The sequence below is a fragment of the Papilio machaon genome, chromosome 28, assembly GCF_912999745.1.
Source record: "Papilio machaon chromosome 28, ilPapMach1.1, whole genome shotgun sequence".
Taxonomy (NCBI): Eukaryota; Metazoa; Arthropoda; class Insecta; order Lepidoptera; family Papilionidae; genus Papilio; species Papilio machaon.
The window spans coordinates 1964035-1975740 of record NC_060013.1 but is presented as its reverse complement, the minus strand read 5'-3'; the positions used below and the strand labels follow the sequence as shown (position 1 = coordinate 1975740).

The following is an 11706-nucleotide window of genomic DNA, read 5'->3' as shown; positions in this document are numbered from 1 at the left end:
ATGTTGTTCGCGAGGTAAATTCATATTCACATTTACATAATATTTACTATTAGTATTGGTTAAAATTTCATTCATGATAATGGTTAAAATTTATATTATTTGTCTCTTTCGTTTCTGGTCGAGGCTATAAGGCTACCTCGCCCCCCGCCTCAACTCCCCGTATGCCCCAATGGGAGGCGGAGCGAACGATTATAAAAAGCGGCGTGGTGGGCGAAAAATTTTATTCCGCTTCAGGACTCGCATCGTGTTGCAAGTGTTGTACATTAGTGCGTTTTTAAACTGTTAAACTAGCAAAATGACCGGTCGCGGCAAGGGAGGTAAAGGCTTGGGAAAAGGCGGAGCGAAGCGTCACAGGAAAGTACTTCGTGATAACATCCAGGGTATTACGAAGCCCGCCATCCGACGTCTCGCTCGAAGAGGCGGCGTGAAGCGTATCTCCGGTCTGATTTACGAGGAGACTCGCGGCGTGTTGAAGGTGTTCCTCGAGAACGTGATCCGCGACGCCGTCACTTACACCGAGCACGCGAAGAGGAAGACCGTCACCGCTATGGACGTCGTATACGCCCTAAAACGTCAAGGACGTACCCTGTACGGTTTCGGCGGTTAAAGGCGAGCAGCAGCAGCAAGCGAAATCTTGCCGGCTCTCGGCTCTTAGCCACGAGACGAGCGTTATTATATTTCTGTCCATTTATAATATCAATGGTCGGATAATAATTATTTCGGCACTGTCAAAAGGCCCTTTTCAGGGCCGCATATATATCTATACACGTTTGATAAAGTTTCTATGGTGTATGACATGGACGTATCGTCTTAATTAAAACGCTTCAATTTGTGATTTTTTTTTTTCACACACAAATATGTATTATCATTCTGTTGTTGGTTGTTTGTACTGGTGTACACCGCCATGATTGTATAAAATTGTTTCGAACTTCGACTTCGAGAGGAGAATAATTCATGATGCGATGATTCTTTCTATTTTTTTTTTTATTTTACACAAACGATTCGATTCGAATACGTATTTTATTTTTAAAAAAAAAAGAAAAGGAGAATAGATTTTTCTTTTGAAGAAGTAAACAAAGTTTTATAAATTATTTTAATGACATTACACTATATACAGCGGATGTTATGTTTTTTTTTTTTTTTTTACTAGCGAAAAAACTTTAACATGGACATGGAAACGTAATGCATACTGCAACAACATTTAATGGTTATTAACAACTTGTATCGCCGGTGATTAATTTGGTTCTAGAGTTTCATTTTCTTATCGATACAGCATAATATATAATACATCTTACTCGTCGGGGCTCTCTAAGGGCAGTGATAAATATGAGCTATGAAATAGGTTTTATTTACTATAATTACATTTGTGACATAATAATAATCTTTTATTAAATTTAAATTATAAACAAAATGGTAAAAAGAAAGAAAGTAAGAAAACTAAACGAGAAACTCGATGGCGATTATAGTGCTACGATACGATCGTACGACTCGCGGCGTTGGTCGCGTTGGTATAGTTTTAATCATCGTCGTAGCTGTACAAATTTGATGATGATCAATGCGATGATGACGAGGGGATCGTAGCTTATTTATATCAAATCAAACGATTAATTTTTAAAGGTCGCACCATCCATACGAAGACTCGAGTTAGTGATACGTGCGGGCCGTTTGTGTTTTACGACCTTCGATGTATAATCGGTCGTTGCTTAAAGAATAATGCATATCCGGAGTGACCTAAGCTCCCTGTTCATCCTCAGGATCTTAACTTTCGTCGGGCGAAAGAAAATTTTACTCCCCGATCGATTAAATAGAGAAAAATCATTTTTAAACACGAGTCGCAGTACGCTCAGAAAACGGCGGGCAAAATAAACATCAATCACGTCGTTTCTCTACGGCTAATCGTTAAACATTTCATTTCTGTATGAAAACAATCTCAAAAATATTATATATCTAACGTTTCGATCTAAATATTTTTACGTTTAATATTTTAAAATCAATTAAATTTAAAACTATCTAGTGAAAAGTTATAAGTGTTGATACGAGAAAACGTCTTGCGGCATCGCGGTTCTCCTTATGGTAAAGCATGCGAGTTTACTTCGTAGCTCGGAAAGGTATCGTACAACGTTACAACTTCTATATCGTACGTTTACTAATATATTTATTCTCTCTTTGAAGAATTATAACATAGCAACGACACCTAAATACATCATCATCATCTACAATGGCCGACACCGCAGTTGCATCGGAAACCCCCGCACCCGCGACCCCAGCGAAGAAACCAAAGGCGACCGCGGCCTCTGCCGGCGGTGTTAAGAAGCCGAAGGCGAAGCCCACTCATCCGAAAACATCGGAGATGGTCACCAGTGCTATCAAGGAGCTGAAGGAACGAAGCGGATCCTCTCTGCAGGCTATTAAGAAATATATCGCAGCACAATACAAAGTCGACGCAGAGAAACTGGCTCCGTTTATCAGGAAATACTTGAAGAGCGCAGTCGAATCCGGTGCTCTCATTCAGACCAAAGGCAAAGGAGCATCCGGTTCGTTCAAACTCGAATCTAAATCGGCCGCCTCCAAGAAACCGGCGGTGGCGAGCAAGAGCGGCGCTGCCAAGAGCACCGCCCCATCAGCCGCCGGATCTGCAGCTGCGAAAACGAAGAAGGGCGCTGCTGCGACCGCCGCCGGCGCAGGGAAAGCTAAGAAGGCCGCTTCCGCTGCTGCCTCATCGCCGTCCAAAGCGAAACCATCCGCCGCAATCAAGGACAAGAAAGCGGCTGCCGCTAAAAAGAAGCCCGCCGCCGCCAGAAAGACCGCCGGAGTGCAGAGCGGAGGTGTCTCCAAAGCTAAAAATGCTGCGCCGAAAGCTAAAAAGAGCGCCAAGCCACCGACGAAGAAACCTAAAGCACCAAAACCGAAAAAGGCGACGACCCCAAAGTCTAAGCCCGCAGCTGCAGCGTCCAAGAAGGCTTCCGCCGCCAAAAAATAAAGAAAGAAGCGTAAGATATCTTACGCTGTCCAACGCCGCAACGCGCCGCCCCCCGCCTACCGCCGCGCCGGTCGTTCCGCCGCCGTCTCCGGCTAGTGGTGGTGCTGTGGTGTTGTTCACCTGGATTAAAGGTTAATGCAAATTGACTCATCTCGAGCGAGTGCCGTCGGGAGTGTCAAAATGCGCCCTTTATAAAAAGCCCTTTTCAGGGCTAACATAAGATTCCAATAAGGTATAAAGTTTCTATAAGGTATAAAGCGAACGAACGTCGTCATCATCATCATCGAACTCTCTATTTATATTCTTTGTATATTACAACAACATATTGCCGTTGTACGATACCTAATCAATTTATTAATTAATTAGTCTGATTAACGCGTACATTTTCATTAATTTATTTATTCTTCGACAAGAACATTACTACTAAGTAAGTGTCCTAATTACTTATCCTAATCGTCATGGATCAATAAACCGAACGAAAAACACAAAAACACATATTTTATCAATTAAGCATTATTATTGATTTTTTTTTTTCAACTCCTTATTATGTATTACGTATACACACACACACACACACACACACACACACACACACGCAAGCGCGCGCCCAACATCCCGATTCTACGTATAATTGATCCAATTCATACGGCGTGTGCTGCTTAAACCCCCCTTCGCTTTGGTACGTCTCGTCGGATATAAGAGTAAAATTTTCTAAAATTTCGCGTGCACTTCGTACAATCGTACGACGACGTTTAATAGTTGTTTTCATTGACGGTTATTATCAAAAAAATATAATGTCTGGACGCGGCAAAGGTGGCAAAGTTAAGGGGAAGGCAAAGTCTCGTTCGAATCGTGCCGGTCTCCAGTTCCCGGTAGGTCGTATACACAGATTGCTGCGTAAGGGCAATTACGCGGAGCGTGTCGGTGCCGGTGCTCCCGTCTATCTCGCTGCGGTTATGGAATATCTCGCTGCTGAAGTTCTCGAGTTGGCCGGCAATGCGGCTCGCGACAACAAGAAGACAAGAATCATTCCCCGACATCTGCAGCTCGCCATCCGCAACGACGAAGAATTGAACAAACTTCTATCCGGAGTGACCATCGCGCAGGGCGGTGTGCTACCTAATATTCAGGCAGTCCTCTTGCCCAAGAAGACCGAGAAGAAGGCTTAAGATGGTGAACAAAGAAAACTAGCGGCGGCGCGACCTATTATACCACCAATGAAGAAAGGAAGAAAGATTATGCGTGATGTGTGTTTTCTACGCACACGTATCATATCTATGCTTTCCTTTTATTTAATTGATGACTAAAAGGCCCTTTTGAGGGCCGCAAATATATTCGATGCAACGCTAATTGCAGTTTCTTGTTACGATGGATTAATGAACGTCTTATAAATTGATAATACATAATTATAATATTTCATATCAAGGCAAAAACTTATTCATTGGTCGTCGTATAATAAGTACTTCGGTGAATTTACAATTAAAAAAAATTAATGATACTCGAGCAATATTTGCGCTTAAATCGGATATCTATTTTTTTTTTTTTTTTTTTTAATACAATCAATATTTCGTAATACAATCCTATGGAATTCGTGTATGTATATCAAAATAAGATGAAATTTTTCAGTTTATCAGCTAATTCCATCATTTTTTTTTATTCATTTCACTTACTAAAACCAATCAAAAATACGTTCTATAAATATTAATATTATAATCGAGTCTAATTCGATCGATCAAATAATTTGACATAATATAACTAACAAGAAGTAATAGGAAAAAATTGATTAAAAAATGTTACATAGAATTAAGAACTAAATTGCCTCCCCCTTCCGCCCTGGGCCCCGCTAACGCTCCGCGTTATTGTTTACTAACGACCTCGCATGTCACGTGATACATCGCCGTGGGACGTTTCGCTGTTTAAGCCCCCCTTGATCTTTTACGCTCTCCAGTCGACAAAAGGCAAAAAACATCTGGGCTTCAAAATATCTCGCTCCTATTCACCGCGTGAACAGTTGTAAGTTGCGCTGTGAGTGATTTAGTACACAATTGTTTGTTTATAACCGACAAACATGCCGCCGAAAACAAGTGGAAAAGCCGCCAAGAAATCGGGCAAGGCCCAAAAGAACATCTCCAAGTCTGATAAGAAAAAGAAGAAGCACAAGAGGAAGGAGAGCTACGCCATCTACATTTACAAAGTGCTCAAACAAGTGCACCCCGACACCGGTATATCGAGCAAGGCCATGTCTATCATGAATTCGTTCGTCAACGACATCTTCGAACGTATCGCGGCTGAGGCCTCCCGTCTCGCCCACTACAACAAGCGCTCTACCATAACATCAAGGGAGGTGCAGACATCCGTGAGACTGCTACTGCCCGGTGAATTAGCCAAGCACGCCGTCAGTGAAGGCACAAAGGCCGTCACCAAATACACCAGCTCGAAGTGAGCTGACTGAAGCCCATCGGTTGTGCAGAATATACAACAACCACAAATATATTTGACAATATGTATATTATGTTACATTGAGTACATAATTTACATTTCAAAGGCCCTTTTCAGGGCCACAAAACGCATCGAATTTAATTTCTGTTTCTAAGATATATGCATAGAACGTCTTCGTCGTAATCGTCTTACTTAAATTCTTACATTTTGAAAGTTAAATATAATATGTTGTTGTTAAAAAAAAAAAAAAAAAAAAAAACCTGACAAACGTTACGAATTGAATAATAATTTATTTACCACAATATCCTTGGTGTGAAGTAGTAAATAGAGAGAATATACACAAATGAGGCTTTTTATTGCCGTCTATTGCGCGCGCACACAACACCGTACAATAATAAATTTAGACGTATTGCAAAGATCGAAGCGCCGTTTAAATATATGCAACAAGAACTTGAAATGATAAAAATAATAAGATTTTTTTATCTGTAGACGTTAAAATAGAATTATCTAATTTTATAATTAAATCTTAGAACCAATGCTGGTATAGTTTAATTTTTTTTTAACTCATAATATTCATATTAAGTAAATAACAAGATTATTATTTAGGGTATATATTTTAATAACCATACCAGAACAAAACATATATTCTTTTTGTTATATACAAATAACAAAGATTTACAATAATTGTTAATAGCGAAGAAAAAAAAAATAAAAAAAAAAAATACGTTCTCGATGTATGCGTGTGTGGTGAGTGAGAAAGAGACAGTGAAGTTGTGGTGAGAGAGGCAATGCGGTCCCCGATGTGCTTAGATATAAAAAGGCGGGCCACCACGGCGAACTTTTTAATAAACTCCTAACCGTCGACTGGTAAGGACATCACAGTGTGTATCGTAACGCGTGTCTTATTAGTGTTCAATAATGGCTCGTACTAAGCAAACGGCTCGCAAATCCACCGGTGGAAAGGCGCCTCGTAAACAGCTCGCAACGAAAGCGGCACGTAAGAGCGCACCAGCCACCGGCGGAGTGAAGAAACCTCATCGCTACAGGCCCGGAACTGTCGCTCTCCGTGAGATTCGCCGTTACCAAAAGAGCACCGAGCTTCTTATTCGCAAGTTGCCATTCCAACGTTTAGTTCGTGAGATCGCGCAAGATTTCAAGACTGATCTGCGTTTCCAGAGCTCTGCTGTGATGGCTCTTCAGGAAGCAAGCGAGGCCTATCTCGTTGGTCTTTTCGAAGACACGAACTTGTGCGCTATTCACGCCAAACGTGTCACCATCATGCCTAAAGACATTCAGCTCGCACGTAGAATTCGCGGCGAGCGCGCCTAAGAAGATTATTTTATATTTTTTATCTTCATATTTGAAATGAAAAAAGGCCCTTTTCAGGGCCGCATATATATCTAGACAAAAATTCAAGTTTCTACGATATGACTGAGAACGTCATTTATATTATAAAATATATAATACAATAAGAATATTTTTAAATTAATAAAAATGAGTACGTCGTTACTAAAAGAATAATTAATTCAAGTTTTGTAATGGAAATGTTCCATAATATGTCGTTTTATATTAATACACATGATTTATGTGAGTTTCGGTTCGGTTTTTGTTACTGTAAGAGTAGTTCTAACTATGAATATCGAACGAAACCGTCGTCATAAATTTTAAACGTTTTATCTAAACTCAAAACAGATGAAAGAGAAATATCAAAATTGAATAAAATTGCAAACAATCAAAAATGTATACGTACATTACATATCTATTAATTGGATTATGTTTTATGTTGTTCGCGAGGTAAATTCATATTCACATTTACATAATATTTACTATTAGTATTGGTTAAAATTTCATTCATGATAATGGTTAAAATTTATATTATTTGTCTCTTTCGTTTCTGGTCGAGGCTATAAGGCTACCTCGCCCCCCGCCTCAACTCCCCGTATGCCCCAATGGGAGGCGGAGCGAACGATTATAAAAAGCGGCGTGGTGGGCGAAAAATTTTATTCCGCTTCAGGACTCGCATCGTGTTGCAAGTGTTGTACATTAGTGCGTTTTTAAACTGTTAAACTAGCAAAATGACCGGTCGCGGCAAGGGAGGTAAAGGCTTGGGAAAAGGCGGAGCGAAGCGTCACAGGAAAGTACTTCGTGATAACATCCAGGGTATTACGAAGCCCGCCATCCGACGTCTCGCTCGAAGAGGCGGCGTGAAGCGTATCTCCGGTCTGATTTACGAGGAGACTCGCGGCGTGTTGAAGGTGTTCCTCGAGAACGTGATCCGCGACGCCGTCACTTACACCGAGCACGCGAAGAGGAAGACCGTCACCGCTATGGACGTCGTATACGCCCTAAAACGTCAAGGACGTACCCTGTACGGTTTCGGCGGTTAAAGGCGAGCAGCAGCAGCAAGCGAAATCTTGCCGGCTCTCGGCTCTTAGCCACGAGACGAGCGTTATTATATTTCTGTCCATTTATAATATCAATGGTCGGATAATAATTATTTCGGCACTGTCAAAAGGCCCTTTTCAGGGCCGCATATATATCTATACACGTTTGATAAAGTTTCTATGGTGTATGACATGGACGTATCGTCTTAATTAAAACGCTTCAATTTGTGATTTTTTTTTTTCACACACAAATATGTATTATCATTCTGTTGTTGGTTGTTTGTACTGGTGTACACCGCCATGATTGTATAAAATTGTTTCGAACTTCGACTTCGAGAGGAGAATAATTCATGATGCGATGATTCTTTCTATTTTTTTTTTTATTTTACACAAACGATTCGATTCGAATACGTATTTTATTTTTAAAAAAAAAAGAAAAGGAGAATAGATTTTTCTTTTGAAGAAGTAAACAAAGTTTTATAAATTATTTTAATGACATTACACTATATACAGCGGATGTTATGTTTTTTTTTTTTTTTTTACTAGCGAAAAAACTTTAACATGGACATGGAAACGTAATGCATACTGCAACAACATTTAATGGTTATTAACAACTTGTATCGCCGGTGATTAATTTGGTTCTAGAGTTTCATTTTCTTATCGATACAGCATAATATATAATACATCTTACTCGTCGGGGCTCTCTAAGGGCAGTGATAAATATGAGCTATGAAATAGGTTTTATTTACTATAATTACATTTGTGACATAATAATAATCTTTTATTAAATTTAAATTATAAACAAAATGGTAAAAAGAAAGAAAGTAAGAAAACTAAACGAGAAACTCGATGGCGATTATAGTGCTACGATACGATCGTACGACTCGCGGCGTTGGTCGCGTTGGTATAGTTTTAATCATCGTCGTAGCTGTACAAATTTGATGATGATCAATGCGATGATGACGAGGGGATCGTAGCTTATTTATATCAAATCAAACGATTAATTTTTAAAGGTCGCACCATCCATACGAAGACTCGAGTTAGTGATACGTGCGGGCCGTTTGTGTTTTACGACCTTCGATGTATAATCGGTCGTTGCTTAAAGAATAATGCATATCCGGAGTGACCTAAGCTCCCTGTTCATCCTCAGGATCTTAACTTTCGTCGGGCGAAAGAAAATTTTACTCCCCGATCGATTAAATAGAGAAAAATCATTTTTAAACACGAGTCGCAGTACGCTCAGAAAACGGCGGGCAAAATAAACATCAATCACGTCGTTTCTCTACGGCTAATCGTTAAACATTTCATTTCTGTATGAAAACAATCTCAAAAATATTATATATCTAACGTTTCGATCTAAATATTTTTACGTTTAATATTTTAAAATCAATTAAATTTAAAACTATCTAGTGAAAAGTTATAAGTGTTGATACGAGAAAACGTCTTGCGGCATCGCGGTTCTCCTTATGGTAAAGCATGCGAGTTTACTTCGTAGCTCGGAAAGGTATCGTACAACGTTACAACTTCTATATCGTACGTTTACTAATATATTTATTCTCTCTTTGAAGAATTATAACATAGCAACGACACCTAAATACATCATCATCATCTACAATGGCCGACACCGCAGTTGCATCGGAAACCCCCGCACCCGCGACCCCAGCGAAGAAACCAAAGGCGACCGCGGCCTCTGCCGGCGGTGTTAAGAAGCCGAAGGCGAAGCCCACTCATCCGAAAACATCGGAGATGGTCACCAGTGCTATCAAGGAGCTGAAGGAACGAAGCGGATCCTCTCTGCAGGCTATTAAGAAATATATCGCAGCACAATACAAAGTCGACGCAGAGAAACTGGCTCCGTTTATCAGGAAATACTTGAAGAGCGCAGTCGAATCCGGTGCTCTCATTCAGACCAAAGGCAAAGGAGCATCCGGTTCGTTCAAACTCGAATCTAAATCGGCCGCCTCCAAGAAACCGGCGGTGGCGAGCAAGAGCGGCGCTGCCAAGAGCACCGCCCCATCAGCCGCCGGATCTGCAGCTGCGAAAACGAAGAAGGGCGCTGCTGCGACCGCCGCCGGCGCAGGGAAAGCTAAGAAGGCCGCTTCCGCTGCTGCCTCATCGCCGTCCAAAGCGAAACCATCCGCCGCAATCAAGGACAAGAAAGCGGCTGCCGCTAAAAAGAAGCCCGCCGCCGCCAGAAAGACCGCCGGAGTGCAGAGCGGAGGTGTCTCCAAAGCTAAAAATGCTGCGCCGAAAGCTAAAAAGAGCGCCAAGCCACCGACGAAGAAACCTAAAGCACCAAAACCGAAAAAGGCGACGACCCCAAAGTCTAAGCCCGCAGCTGCAGCGTCCAAGAAGGCTTCCGCCGCCAAAAAATAAAGAAAGAAGCGTAAGATATCTTACGCTGTCCAACGCCGCAACGCGCCGCCCCCCGCCTACCGCCGCGCCGGTCGTTCCGCCGCCGTCTCCGGCTAGTGGTGGTGCTGTGGTGTTGTTCACCTGGATTAAAGGTTAATGCAAATTGACTCATCTCGAGCGAGTGCCGTCGGGAGTGTCAAAATGCGCCCTTTATAAAAAGCCCTTTTCAGGGCTAACATAAGATTCCAATAAGGTATAAAGTTTCTATAAGGTATAAAGCGAACGAACGTCGTCATCATCATCATCGAACTCTCTATTTATATTCTTTGTATATTACAACAACATATTGCCGTTGTACGATACCTAATCAATTTATTAATTAATTAGTCTGATTAACGCGTACATTTTCATTAATTTATTTATTCTTCGACAAGAACATTACTACTAAGTAAGTGTCCTAATTACTTATCCTAATCGTCATGGATCAATAAACCGAACGAAAAACACAAAAACACATATTTTATCAATTAAGCATTATTATTGATTTTTTTTTTTCAACTCCTTATTATGTATTACGTATACACACACACACACACACACACACACACACACACACGCAAGCGCGCGCCCAACATCCCGATTCTACGTATAATTGATCCAATTCATACGGCGTGTGCTGCTTAAACCCCCCTTCGCTTTGGTACGTCTCGTCGGATATAAGAGTAAAATTTTCTAAAATTTCGCGTGCACTTCGTACAATCGTACGACGACGTTTAATAGTTGTTTTCATTGACGGTTATTATCAAAAAAATATAATGTCTGGACGCGGCAAAGGTGGCAAAGTTAAGGGGAAGGCAAAGTCTCGTTCGAATCGTGCCGGTCTCCAGTTCCCGGTAGGTCGTATACACAGATTGCTGCGTAAGGGCAATTACGCGGAGCGTGTCGGTGCCGGTGCTCCCGTCTATCTCGCTGCGGTTATGGAATATCTCGCTGCTGAAGTTCTCGAGTTGGCCGGCAATGCGGCTCGCGACAACAAGAAGACAAGAATCATTCCCCGACATCTGCAGCTCGCCATCCGCAACGACGAAGAATTGAACAAACTTCTATCCGGAGTGACCATCGCGCAGGGCGGTGTGCTACCTAATATTCAGGCAGTCCTCTTGCCCAAGAAGACCGAGAAGAAGGCTTAAGATGGTGAACAAAGAAAACTAGCGGCGGCGCGACCTATTATACCACCAATGAAGAAAGGAAGAAAGATTATGCGTGATGTGTGTTTTCTACGCACACGTATCATATCTATGCTTTCCTTTTATTTAATTGATGACTAAAAGGCCCTTTTGAGGGCCGCAAATATATTCGATGCAACGCTAATTGCAGTTTCTTGTTACGATGGATTAATGAACGTCTTATAAATTGATAATACATAATTATAATATTTCATATCAAGGCAAAAACTTATTCATTGGTCGTCGTATAATAAGTACTTCGGTGAATTTACAATTAAAAAAAATTAATGATACTCGAGCAATATTTGCGCTTAAATCGGAT

General features: G+C 41.2%; 8 protein-coding genes across 8 annotated transcripts; all 8 read left to right on the top strand.

The window, feature by feature from the left end:
• Positions 1–99: 99 nt before the first annotated feature.
• Positions 100–847, top strand: LOC123722647 (histone H4). Its single transcript, XM_045685096.1, has one exon. The coding sequence runs from the start codon at positions 296–298 to the stop codon at positions 605–607; it is 312 nt and encodes a 103-aa protein (XP_045541052.1). The 5' UTR covers positions 100–295; the 3' UTR covers positions 608–847.
• A 1263-nt stretch (positions 848–2110) lies between these two features.
• On the top strand, positions 2111–3347 carry LOC123722676 (histone H1-like). The gene has a single exon (XM_045685140.1). It carries the CDS (start codon positions 2219–2221, stop codon positions 2978–2980), a length of 762 nt encoding a protein of 253 aa, XP_045541096.1. The 5' UTR covers positions 2111–2218; the 3' UTR covers positions 2981–3347.
• Positions 3348–3598: 251 nt separating this feature from the next.
• Positions 3599–4402, top strand: LOC123722678 (histone H2A). The gene has a single exon (XM_045685142.1). It carries the CDS (start codon positions 3775–3777, stop codon positions 4147–4149), a length of 375 nt encoding a protein of 124 aa, XP_045541098.1. The 5' UTR covers positions 3599–3774; the 3' UTR covers positions 4150–4402.
• A 493-nt stretch (positions 4403–4895) lies between these two features.
• Positions 4896–5570, top strand: LOC123722677 (histone H2B). Its single transcript, XM_045685141.1, has one exon. The coding sequence runs from the start codon at positions 5049–5051 to the stop codon at positions 5421–5423; it is 375 nt and encodes a 124-aa protein (XP_045541097.1). The 5' UTR covers positions 4896–5048; the 3' UTR covers positions 5424–5570.
• Positions 5571–6156: 586 nt separating this feature from the next.
• Positions 6157–6855, top strand: LOC123722649 (histone H3). The gene has a single exon (XM_045685098.1). The coding sequence runs from the start codon at positions 6338–6340 to the stop codon at positions 6746–6748; it is 411 nt and encodes a 136-aa protein (XP_045541054.1). The 5' UTR covers positions 6157–6337; the 3' UTR covers positions 6749–6855.
• Positions 6856–7298: 443 nt separating this feature from the next.
• LOC123722653 (histone H4) lies at positions 7299–8046 on the top strand. Its single transcript, XM_045685102.1, has one exon. The coding sequence runs from the start codon at positions 7495–7497 to the stop codon at positions 7804–7806; it is 312 nt and encodes a 103-aa protein (XP_045541058.1). The 5' UTR covers positions 7299–7494; the 3' UTR covers positions 7807–8046.
• A 1263-nt stretch (positions 8047–9309) lies between these two features.
• On the top strand, positions 9310–10546 carry LOC123722648 (histone H1-like). Its single transcript, XM_045685097.1, has one exon. The coding sequence runs from the start codon at positions 9418–9420 to the stop codon at positions 10177–10179; it is 762 nt and encodes a 253-aa protein (XP_045541053.1). The 5' UTR covers positions 9310–9417; the 3' UTR covers positions 10180–10546.
• A 251-nt stretch (positions 10547–10797) lies between these two features.
• Positions 10798–11601, top strand: LOC123722652 (histone H2A). The gene has a single exon (XM_045685101.1). The coding sequence runs from the start codon at positions 10974–10976 to the stop codon at positions 11346–11348; it is 375 nt and encodes a 124-aa protein (XP_045541057.1). The 5' UTR covers positions 10798–10973; the 3' UTR covers positions 11349–11601.
• Positions 11602–11706: the final 105 nt, after the last annotated feature.